Source organism: Buteo buteo, chromosome Z, assembly GCF_964188355.1.
Source record: "Buteo buteo chromosome Z, bButBut1.hap1.1, whole genome shotgun sequence".
Lineage (NCBI taxonomy): Eukaryota > Metazoa > Chordata > Aves > Accipitriformes > Accipitridae > Buteo > Buteo buteo.
The window spans coordinates 32,365,320-32,378,312 of NC_134204.1; the positions used below are offsets into that span (position 1 = coordinate 32,365,320).

Consider the following 12,993-nt stretch of genomic DNA (forward strand, 5'->3'; position numbering starts at 1 on the left):
GGAAATGCATTGTTCAGGATTGGTACAAAATATACATGGGATATCTCAGGAATACTAAGTAATTAAGCTTGTTTTAATATATAATAATCCCTCCTCAAAATCTGCCTCAACATTAAGAGTATGAACAAAGCATTGATAGGAGCAGAAAAAATTATGAACTTGTCTGGCTGAAGGTCTGTGGAGGCATGCTGAAGATAATTATTTTAGATAATTACTTACTTAATCATGGTATTTTCCTGTAAAGATAGCTTTTGGCAATGTAGTATTTTTGAATCAAATCACATAGATAAGAATATTAGTTGTGACACTTTGAACAAGTAGTTTTAGAATTTAAAAATTGATTTTTTTTGCCTTGAGTGGGCAATTTCAGATCATTAGAATTCCCTTCCATTTTATTAAGAAATCTGTCTCATTCATAACAAACACAGCACTACTCAGTGGCGTTCACCCTATGAGACAGATGGACTCATGTACAAATTCAGGGCTAAAGTCTTTATTAAAGGAAGCAGATATTAATGCCCGCTTTTCAAGCAGGGTTCCATTTTTCAAAGGACTCAAAACAAATGCACAAACACCAGAATATTTCAAAGTTCTTCATTTTTCTAGAAAAAACTCTCAAAAGTAAAGCTAACTCAAATCACTGTGATGTTAGGACTATAATCTTATGGTTTAACTTGTTCCTTTCTACTGCTGAAAATAAAGTATGACAAGTTACCTGTGCTGTGCAGATGTTGCTGGTAGCTTTATCCCTCCTGATATGCTGCTCTCGTGTTTGCAAAGCAAGTCGGTACACTTCCTTTCCATTTGCATCTCTAAGTGACAAGTGAAAATGTTGTTTCTGTTACTTTAAAATCACAGTAATTTAAGGCATTAGGCTCTATGCATGCTAACCTGAAACTAGTTATTTATCCTCAGAGACAAAAAGTTGCTGGAGAGAATAAAGCATAAGTCAGGACAGCTGTGATATCAAACAGAGAGTGAGACTAAAGTCTCTAGATTTTTATTTACATCATGGCTGGACAATGTGTCTGGTCAGGTAGAGCACATAGTGAATTTTCTAAGCATACTACACCAAAACTTGGTATTTGCCTTAAAATGCCACAGATTATTGCAATTGTTTTAACCGAATGGTAACCCAGAACTTAATCTGAACAAACATGGAGAAGGCAGCATCTTTTCTAATGACATCAAGTAAAAGCATGTTGAGTTTGTACATAAAAATAAACCATCCAACAAAGCTGTATGAAATAACTGAAAGGGCTCTGGCCAATCCATCCTTTAAGAGGCCCTTTTGTAGGGTTCCTAACATGTTAAAAGTGGAGACACAACAGCCAATCTAATATCCTTTAAAACTATGAAATCTTTCAGAACAGTCACAAAAAGAAATGGACAAAATATGTACACATATATAAATATATATATAGTACATATGTGAGGGTTTGAATAGCTAGACTACTTGCCTCAAGTACTTGCACACCAGTTACAAGATATTTATATCATTTTTACTCCAGCAGTTGTTTAGGGATTTTGACTATACAGCTGAGTTTATCATCAGTCCATCCAGAGAGACCACACTGGCAGGCTGGAGAAGTGGGCTGACAGGAACTTCATGAAGTTCAACAAGGGGAAGTGCAAAGTCCTGCACCTGGCAAAGAACCCCATGCACCAGTTCATGCTGGGGGGCCACCCAGCTGGAAAGCAGCTTGACAGAAAAGACCCTGGGGGTTATTGGGGACACCAAGTTGAACACAAGCCAGCCATGTGCCCATGCAGCAAAGAAGGCAAATGGTATCCTGGGCTGTGTTAGGCAAAGCTTTGCCAACAAGCCAGGGGAAATGATCTCTGCCCTCTCCTCAGAGCTAGTGAGGCCACATCTGGAGTGCTGTGTCCAGTTCTGGGCTCCCCCATACAAGAGAGGTATGAAGGTACTGGAGAGAGTCCAGTGAAGGACCAGTAAGATGTTGAAGGCACTGGGCCATCTCTCATATGAGGAAAGTCTGAGAGACCTGGGACGGTTCAGCCTGGAGAAGAGAAGGCTTGGGGAGGACCTCATCAATGTATATAAATAAGTGAAGGGAGGGTGCAAAGAGGATGGAGCCAGGCTTTTATCAGCAGCGGCCAGTGACAGGATCAGAGGCAATGGGTGCAGACTGAAATGCAGGAGATTCCTCCTGAACACGAGGAAACACTTTTTCACTGTGAGGGTGACTGAGCCCCAGTAGAGGTTGCCCAGAGAAACTGTGAAGTTGCCATCCTTGGAGATATTCAGCAGTCATCTGGACACAGTCCTGGGCTACTGGCTGTAGGTCACCCTGCTTGAGCAGGGGTGTTGGACCAGATGACCTCCAGAGATCCCTTCCAACCTCAATCATTCAGTGGTTCTGTGATCAAAAACTTAAAAAAATCCACAGCAGAAAGCTGCCTTGAAAAGTACCATAGCTTTTTCCATTTTAACATTTTCTTTTCCAACTTTCTTAAGATGAAGCAAGATGAAAATAGATTCAAAATATTAAACCAGGTATAGTCACAAAATAGCAGTAGCATGACCTTGATAAATAGAATTACTGTTCTTTTGTAAAAGATTGTACCAGACTTCTGATCAAAATCTGAACTGGGAATCAGATTTCAGAACTACGAGAAAAGCCTAAGGACACCCTTAGAATAAGCAAGATGATTAAAAATGTATTTGAAGGAATATTACTACACAAATGAAATATATCTAAGCTTACTGATAACTGTTAATGTCATTAGTTATTTTGGTTACTGAAGTACTTCTGAATAGCTTCTCTGCCAAAGATATGCAGGTTTTCCAGTGACAATTACCTTGCATTTCTTCTATTCCCGGCTAGACCTCTTCCCAAAATTCAAAATATGTCACCAATAACAAGAACTAGAGGTAAGTTTTTGCACACTGTTTCTCTGCTTTGTTTAAGCCTGACTAAAATGTGTACTAGATTAAGTTCCTTCTTGATTATTTGGGAGGTTCACTGAATTTTCTATTTCTTCCCATTTATGTTTTTAATGGCTGGATGTCAGACAAAAAGGCATAAGATACAGAATAAGCAGAATAAGTTAGCTTGCAAAGCCTCATGCTCATGCCATCACAATTAATCCTCTGTTGTTTTGGTTATCTCTTCATCCCACATTGCAGCAAGCACTATAGACAGTTCACAGCTTCATTCCAGACAAATGCAATTCTTTAAGCTTGCTTCCTAAAAATTGAAGGCAACTTTTATTCTCCCAGTTTTCAAGAAAAAAGGTGTTCAGTACAACACCACAGTTATTCATAAAGGCTGCACAAGATGTTCATAATGTGTTTTACTTTGATTTTCCCTGAAGATACCAACAGTGAAGGGAGCCCTTACCTTGTAACGCCCACCATTCTGCCTGGCATCATTCTCACCAGATTTTCCTTAACAGCAAAGAATGCTGCATGGGGTCCCCCATAGCAGAGTGGCACGCCAAACCTCTGGGAGTTACCCAGGACAACATCTACCCCAAACTCTCCAGGAGGCTTCAGAATACAGAGAGCCAGAAGATCAGTAGCGCAGCAGGTGAGAGCCTGAGAAGAGAAGTGCACAGAGCAGTCAGCCTCTTTTCTGAAGGAATGGTGTTTGCATGGGAGCTAAGTTGGAACAACAAACAGTTCCATATCACTTGCACAGAGCTAAAGTGCAGTGGTTGTAATGGTTGTAATGGCTATCAACTGCATGGAGCCGACTAGTAATACTTTAGATGGTATCTCATGTAACACTTAGTTTCTATGACTATGGCTATTTGATGCACCAGATTGAAATCTGAGACAAATAAAATTTACTTCACCCCGTTTTGATGAGCTCTTTCAACAAGTTCAGAGAAGTCTTCCACCTTCCCTTCAGTGTCTGGATACTGAAATAATACTCCACTGACATCCTTTCCACTGAAATCCATCTCATGGGGTAATTTGATCTCAGTAATAACACCCGTATAACTGAAAAACAAGAACATGCAGAAGACAACAATATTCAAACCATTTCCTGCCTCGGAGCGATACTCAACATGATGTTTTCACGGACTTATAAATGACTTTTCTCTCTAACATACAGAGAATTGAACCTGCTTTGCAGCACTAAACATTGAGAAAGTTTCATGTCATGGTATATAGTAATGAAGAAAATTGCATTTGATATGATCATCAGAAATATGAAGCAAAGCAGAGTAGAGGATGCCTAAGCTACTTGATATCAACATTTTGCTGCTTTAGCATGTTTAACTTGGAGAATCAAGTCATATTTTTAGCAGATGGTTACTTTAAACTGTAAACTTAAAATGGATTTAGCTTTCATTACAAGAGAACTTTTGCTATCTAGGGTAATTAATTTCCTAGTTAAAAAAAAATGACCAGACCGAATTCAGTAACCAAATGTATATATTTGTGCCAACAACTTAAGAGGAAATTAAATATTTTCTTTTTATCAGATATTTAGTCTCTTTTTAAACATCTTTAATTACTTTGCAGTTGTATTTGAATGGAAAAGTAGAAGCAATGCCAAATCTTAACAGATTTCTGCTTCTATGTTGCAAAGATAGCATAATCCTATATTCCAAAAATGTTAGGTATATGGTGAAGAGACACAGATGAAAAATGATTCACTGTAAGTGAAAAGATATGGTGGAAAATGGAGAAAAACATTACTTTGCTCTAGTTTGGACCACTGCTATAGTTTGGGGGTGGCATCGGGCATCTACATAGAACCTCCTTCTTTTGTTGTGCCTGTTAAAAAGAAAAGGAAAAAAAGAAGGGTTGCATATCAAGAATATATTTTTTCCATGGAAATAAAATTAATTGGTTTTCTAAATATAGAGTTTTCCTAAGTTAAAAGGCAGTTGTAAATTTTGGTTATCATAACCAAATTAAGTGTAAGATTGAATGAAAGTTCTAATCCATTTAAAATAGGAAAGTTCATTTCAGACAGTCAAATGAGATTCATACATGACAAAAATTAAAACAGACTATGAAACAGAAGAAGGCACCAACTTAAGAAGCTGCAGGAATGCCTCCACACACACATACTCTTTTAAAGGAATACAACTGTGGTCTTTAATACAGATTCTCAGTGTTGCCCTGGATAACCAAACATGAGCCATCAAAATAGTAAAATGGAGACTAAGACAATTGCCTAGTTTTCTCTGGTAAACATGATTTTATGTCAGACTGATGCTTTAAACAATTGAATAGTTACAACACAGTCACTGCTGTGTAATGTCCTTCCTGATATACAGTCCCGCAGTGACCTTCAATCATCTCTCTGATTTCATTTGATTTGCAGATCCCTTTCAATTGCCCCTACAATACAGATCCCCAAAAGTAAATTTGGGTATAACAGTAACAGTTTCACTTTTAGCAGCTTAGGACTGATCTACTTCACTGGTTTATAAAGTTTCTTTTAACCACTAGTGGAAAAAAACAATTCACATCATCAGTGTTCATGGACACAAGGGATTCATGCCACAGACTATTAGATTATGCAATAAAAGCTCCTTGGCACCCCCCAGAGGGGCAATGGCAGGTGGGGGAGCCCAAATAACACCCTGTTCCTGCTGGTCCCAGGCCCATCACAGGAGATACCAGCCCATCAGAGACCCATCTCCACCAGCACAGAGGAGCACAGTGGCCCCAAGGCAGGTGGGAATGCAAATTAATTAATTAACCCAAACAGACACATTGTCTCCCTGGGGGGGAGACATTATGGGATGCAGGGGAAGAGCATTTTGGGATTGCAGTGGCTTATTATGAGATGTTTAGAGGAAAAGGGATTCAGCTAAGTGATTTTGGGAGGAACAAGTGTAAGAAAATAGAGAGCTAAGGGAGTAAACAGGGCCAGTCATATATAAATGGTTGCTTTTTGATGAACTTGCACCCAACTAGTACAGTCTGTCCTCTCTTCTTGTTAAATTCCTTTCTGATTGTTTTCATGGGTGAGTGGACTCCATATTCCAGGAGTGGTGGTGGATGTGTATGGCTGTCTGGGTGCCAGCAACTGGAGTCAGACCATGGAGGATGCACATGTCCATGGTGCTGCAACTGGAGTGACCGGAGTGACTGGAATTCAGTGCCAGCAACTGGAGCAGCACCTCAGCCATAGTGGCCCGTGTGTCTGTGGTGGTAGGTGTGTGTCTGGCTGCCAGCAGCTGGGCTGGTACCACAGGCAGGGCAACTAGACTCTCTCCAGTAGGTCCATCTCTTTCGTACTGGGGAGCCCAGAACTGGACATGGCACTCCAGGTGTGGCCTCACCAGTGCTGAGGAGAGGGCAAGGATCACCTCCCTTGACCTGCTGGCAACAGTCCTCCTAATGGAGCCCAAGATACCATTTGCCTTCTTTGCAACCAGAGCACATTGCTGGCTTGTGTTCCACTTGGTGTCCCCCAGGACCCCCAAAGGCCTTTTCTGCAACGCTGCTTTCCAGCCTGCCAGCCCCCTTCATGTACCCCGTATGCCTTGGGTCGTTCCTCACCAGCTGCAGGACTTTGCACTTCTCCTTGTTGAGCTTCACAAGGTTCCTGTCAGCCCATTTCTCCAGCCTGTCAAGGTCCCTCTGGATGACAGCACAACCCTCTGGTGTATCAGCCAATCCTCCCAGTTTTGCGTCATCAGCAAGCTTGCTGAGGATACACTCTGCCCCATCATCCAGATCATTAATTGGACTCAGTGGTGCCCCTGGGGTACACTATTAATAACTGGCCTCCAACTAGACTTCATGTCACTGATCACCACCCTCTGGGCCCAACCATTCAGCCAGTTTTCAATCCACCTCACTCTCACCTCATCCAGGCCAAACTTCTTCAGAATCTCTGTGAGGATTTAAGGGAGACTGTCAAGGTAAGCAATACCCACTGCTCTCCCCTCATCTATCAGGCCAGCCATTTAATTGTAGAAAGTTATCAAGTATGACTTCCCCTGTGTGAACCCATGCTGGTGACTCCTGATCACCTTCTTGTCTTTCCCATGCCTGGAAATGGTTTCCAGGACTAGCAGTTTTTCCATCACCTTCAAAGGACTGAGGTGAGGCTGACCGGCTGGTAGTTCCCTGCATCCTCATTCCTGCCCTTCCTAAAGATAGGGGTGACAATTGCTTTCCGCCAGTGCTGAGGCACCTCTCCCAGTCACCATGACTGTTCAGAGATAATCAAGAGTGGCCTTGCAATGACTTCAGGTGGTTCCCTCAGCACTCATGGGTGCATCACATCAGGGCCCAAGGACTTGTGTATATCCAGTTTGCTTAAGTATTCTCTAACCTGACCCTCCTCCAGCAAGGGTAAGTCTTAATTGTTTTAGACTTTCCCCTGGTCTCTAGGTCCTTAGGTTTCTTAAGGCCTTAGACGTCTGAGTTACATTCACATCAACACTGTGAACTTCTCCAGGGGCTTAACGACATGGGCTATAGTTGCTTAGTGATCTGCTCAGTGAAAAGGCCACAATCAACTTCAACCCACTCACCCATCCATGCCTACTCCACAGAGATGCCTTTCAAACTCCAAAATTCCTTCATGCTGTGATTTAACCATACATTTAAACATAGTACCTGTGACATAATTGCATGGCTTCTGCAGCAGCTGTCCCCTCATCCAGCAAAGACGCATTAGCCACATCCATTCCTGTGATATCGCATACCATAGTCTGGTAATTCAGCAGGCTCTCCAGCCTGCCCTGGGACACCTCAGGTTGGTAAGGAGTATACTGGGTAACCCTGTAAGAAAAGAATTCTGAGTTTGGGTCTAGGAAAATAAATATGTAACAGAATTATGCCCATATGTAACTCAACTATGTCATAAGAAAAATAAGTTGTAAAGCATAACTCACTAACACGAAAGTTTGTTAGAAAACAGTTACTTTTAGAAGGGTGTAATTTATTTCTGTCCTGGAAGCCTGAGAATATTTTCTCTTCTGGTACTAACTTGGCTTTTTACAGCAGAATTCTATTTCTCCATTTTGAAAAGAGAAATCACTTTTAAAATAGAGGTGTGAGTGCATCTTGGGGAAGGGAGAGGGAAAGTAGGCACTGAGTGTCAGAATGTTTAGTCAAGTTACAATATCCAAATGAAAATTATTAGTTCAATCAAATCTAGGAATTGCCATTATCTTTCAACACTGTTTCTGAAGCCCTTTCCTTGCCAAGTCTTCTCCACTCTTATGGGAGGAAAAGCACTTGGCATTTCACAGGATCAAGCTCAGAAATATGCAACTCCTTGTGAAATAACATTTTCCATACATGTTAGTGAAGGGAAGTGAGACTGATGTGAGTTTTATCTGTTGTCATTTGGAGAACAAAACAGTAGAGGCAACATAACCAATTCCTTAGAAAAGGCAAAAATCTAAGGGAAACACTCTATTATAATGAAAACAAAGCAGCATGCATCCAGGGATGAAAGGCAAGAACAGAGATCAGACTCTCCTCTCACAGCTGGAAATTTGGGTAAATTTGGATAAATTTGGGTAAAATCCCTGGACTGGGAAATATTTCCACAGTCACTCAGGACAGACTTTATGCCAGTTTGAATTCAGACTAGCAGCCAGAAACAAGTGATAAGCAGGAACACTCGTGGCCTCTGTTTTCTAGCAATAGAAGAAAACAACAGTTTGTTTCCTGGGCACTAGTAAGCCCTAGACTTTTGAAAAATTCTTACGGGTGAAGGTATAATCTTTAAAAAGAGACTGAAGTATTTGGAAGCTCGAGTCATGTAAAGTCAATAGAAGGTGAGCAACAGAGATTTTTAAAGAGCAAGCTGCAGAATCTGTGGTATAGAGCAAGATGAGAGGAGCAATAAAATAGTAATGCAAGAGAAGGAAGGAAAAAAGTCCTGAAGAAGAGAATGGAAGAGCTAGAAAGAAGGACATAGTAAGTGAACTCAAAGTGTAGTATATGATGCTAATGTATTTACTAATGTCTATTTAAATGATATATCTGCTCAAATTTTTCACGTATACTATTCAGTACAGTGACAGAAAGCAATAGCTATATATCAAATTAGATAAATATTGATGATTTTCCCAAATATTGAAGGTTTTTCCTGCTTCTTAGCCAAGTCTAACACTAAACTACTTATCATTATATACTTGGCTGCATAGTTCACAAATGAGACCATGTCCTGCACAGCATGCAACATTGCTCGTCTCAATAGCAATAATTTTTTTCTCCACGGCTGCTAAACCCAGTTTTCAGTTTGTCAGATAAACTTTCAATCTGGCAGTATAAAGGTTTGTTTTCTGAATGGTCCCCCTGCCCACTCAGCTCTCACCAATAAAAAGTTATTCCCAAGTCCTTTGCATGAACAATAAGTTTTCTTGTTTAATAAAAGAAACTCCTCTGTACTTGAAGTTAACAGTCTTACTTTCTCATTTTATTTCAGCTAAAGGCCTTTCTTTTGCATTATAACTTGCAGGAGGAACTAAAAGCAGACTAATAAGAATTAAAGCATTGAGATTAATTGAAATGCATTAGAGAAATATGACTCAGTGCAAGAAAAAAAAAAACCAAAATCAAGAACCATTGTTTAGTACTTGCCAGAATAATCAGTTAACAGAAGTGAGATTTTAATTAAAGTTGAGCACACTGGCTTTATTATTCATTTCAACAAAAACATTGTTTCATTAAACCATTACTAATTAGGGGCTGATTCAAAATGAGAAAGGTAGAAAAAAAAGAAAAGTCTGTAGTAGGGAAGCAATACTTCACATTAAACTTGGCTGCAAATTTTGCTAAAGGACATTGAAGTTGTAGCTGTTCATGTGGTGCAAAATTCTCTATTTTGTTTTCAAAGACAAAGCATCTTTCTTAAGATATGAGCAATGTTCACAACTCCTTACTTGATGAGAACCCCTTTCTTAAGATTTTATCTTATATAATTAAAGACAGACTTTGCAGTGAATGCTTCAAAGCTGACCAATCAAATCAGTTACCCAGGAACCTATTAAAAAAGCCTAAGAATTTCCACTCATAGTTTATGCTCAAATGATTTTTAAAATTTTTTCATATTGTGTAAAATAAATAAATAAGTCTATTCTTAAACTTCTACAAAGTAGCTGCTAATTTGATGGTTCCCTTGAATAACCTCAATCCTACCCCACATAGTTGGGCTAGTACACTAAACTACAAAACAGAATTAATGAAGCTTTGTGATTTTAATGTTATGGTTTTGAATGGTAAAAACAGTCAAAGTAAAACCAACCAAGTATGGAAAGGATGGGAAAAAATCAACAAAGAAATACTGAATTCCAGCATTACAGCAAATTCCAGTGCATGAAGCTTAACAGTTGTACAGGTGAAGACACCTTTCATAACATAAAAACATTTATTTAAACACTTTCTTTTTTTTTAGAAGGTTGTTTGGCACTGTCTAAGCATCTAAATATTTTAATATAATAATTCTACTTCTCCACAATTTCTTTAAATAAAACAGCTGGCTTTAGTCTGCACTCTGACTTCTGCCTGCATCTATACTACATGTTACGTAATTTTTAAAAGCAATTTAAAAGTAAACTCTTTAAATGTAAAAGTAATTTCTGAAGTAATCTTTTACATAAGTCAAATCTCTAAAAAGCACACTAAACCATCTCTCATTCAAATAACTCCTCTCTTCTGCTTAGGTTTGTTCAACTGGCTATTCGACACATAATTCAAGTCCAGTACCAACAACATTAAAATGAAAAGGAAGAATTACCATCGTGGCAAGGAACACAGCTACAAACTGCCTCTCGTTCAATCAAACTGGAGGCAAATATGATCTCCAGTCAGCATCTATTCTGACCAAAAGTACTTCTGCAGACAAACGCTCCCAAGCTAATGAAGGGTGATAGGTCATGACACAAAAGAAACCTTCCATGAGATTTTTGTGGCATCTTTCTTGAGCCAGTGTCTGACCTTCAAGAGTCTGGTAGTAAGTGGCTTCTGTTTTTGTAGCTTTTATAACTCTGCTTGAGTTCAGTGTTTCACCCTTTGCCTCATCCTAGTCTCAAAAATACTTGTATGAATACCAACTTTAAGATACCGATGAAGGTTTTAAAAGAAAACCTGGCATCAGAGCAAGAAGTATTCAGGAAGCATGCTTTCAGCCAAAAGCTAGGCCATTCATCAAAAGACCTGGCTTATGAAAGAGCAGAAGCTTTTGTACTTGGGAGTTGGATTTGTTCTAGATTTAGCAACAAACCAACAGACTATACTTTAACTGCAACATTAACAATTATGGCTTCTTTATATTAAAGTTAACTCTTGCTTCCATGCAAAGATTCAGAAAACTCCCTTATCAAGCAATATCAATGAACTAGTTCTTGATTAATATTTGTAGGTGTACAGTCAATAAGATCTAAGACTAAGCCTAATTTATTTCTTAATACACAGTAAGTTCTAGCAAAACAGTTCACCATATATCTTCCTTAGTGATTTTTTCTATACTTTGACTGAATCTCTGGAAAGTTAATGTATTCATAATCAACACAATACTTTTATCTTACAAATTCTGTTCTTGCAGTTTTAGACGCCTGCAAGACTAATCTTATGCAATGGCAGAGCTAGAATTGATTTGGATTTCCAGTTATACAGAATATTCTCTTTGAGATCTGACAATTAGTAAGATGAAACAAACTTAAAGTAAGGACAGAACACTAGTAGAATTTAAAACCAACATATATGAGCCAAAGAAAAAAGGTAGTTCATACATCTGACAACACTGAAAAACTGAGCCTGAAGTTCAGTCTTGAATACATGAAATTTTTAAATTATCTGACTTTTATGGACTGGCCATCAGTGTTAAGGCCAAAAGTGAAACAAGACAAAACAAAAAAGCTGTATTTAATTTAAATAGCACATATATAAATATTGCAGTGTAGAAAGATACTAGAGTAAAGATATACAACTAGGAGCCAGCCAACTGCAAGCAGTTCCATCCAGCCTGTAAAATTCCCAAATGCCATACTGTATATATAGTTCCAGACACATCACTTGGCACTTTATGCATCTTTGAAGAGCAGTTATAAGGGTGTTCCGAAAACAGTGTCTTACCCATCGGCTTGAGAAAGCTGTGTAAGGGCATGGAGATGTGCCAGTTTCCACTCAAAGCATAAACACTGAATTTACTGCCAATTTGGCATGCTTTGTAGTTGCTTGTGCAGCTTTCTGTATCTGGTCTACAAGTAGAAACCAGCTGCATAATGTTTATATCAGATTTTTGCATGCTATGCAGTAATTTTCAGAATGCAATGCATAAGTGTTGAGTGCTAGTAGCCAATAAGTTTAATAAGTTACACTACTGATGTAAAGATTGCAGGTGTCCTTGGTACAGGTACTTTATTCTTGCATACTTAATGTCTGGGGGCAAAGAAATCAAGTGAACTGTACTTTGGAGACTTCTGCACCATGCTCCATTGTATGGTATTAGTGTGACTTTAAAGGCCTTCTTGATTTTCAAGGCCTGATAGGTATTTTTATCCATTTAAGCCTCAAAAATAAATGCTACATTGTTTTGACGTATATGTTATTAAGAAGCCTATATGTAAGCTGATTTCTGAAACCAAATATTCTTCACATCTTCAGTTATTCATTTATGTTCATGGCAGGGCACAGAATTAATTTGGTATGCTACTAGGGAAAGAGCTCAGCACACTGGGTGTGAAAAAATTTAATGAATATGTTAATATGGGTACACAGTGTAAGGACTATGCATGCATACCAGCAGACAGCTGACAGGTATTCATGCATTTGAGGGGTCTGTGCTGAAAGTCACATAATTGGTGGTATGACCCCAAATAAATCCTTCTGTCTGTACTTTAGAGTTGAGATGTTCTAAGGATAAAGTAAGTAACACATTGTCCTGCTATTTATTTGTTTGGAAAAACAGGCTAGTATTTTTGCTAATATTAACTACATAGTGCATGAAAAATACTTCTAAGACTTCCACCCCATGTTAGCATGGAGTTGTTAGTCACAGATTCCTAGGAACAAGGAAGTGTTAGCAGTCA

The 12,993-nt window shown here is 38.9% G+C and overlaps 1 protein-coding gene across 1 annotated transcript in view; it reads right to left on the reverse strand.

Annotated features, from left to right (window-relative positions):
* GLDC (glycine decarboxylase) overlaps window positions 1–12,993 on the reverse strand; it is a 50,534-nt gene that overhangs the window by 24,530 nt on the left and 13,011 nt on the right. The window contains exons 4-8 of the mRNA XM_075020913.1: window positions 7,565–7,729; window positions 4,676–4,753; window positions 3,823–3,970; window positions 3,366–3,562; window positions 716–812 (exon numbers count right to left, since the gene is read on the reverse strand). Coding sequence (XP_074877014.1) covers window positions 716–812; window positions 3,366–3,562; window positions 3,823–3,970; window positions 4,676–4,753; window positions 7,565–7,729 — 685 coding nt within the window. The remainder of the gene's footprint in view (window positions 1–715; window positions 813–3,365; window positions 3,563–3,822; window positions 3,971–4,675; window positions 4,754–7,564; window positions 7,730–12,993) is intronic.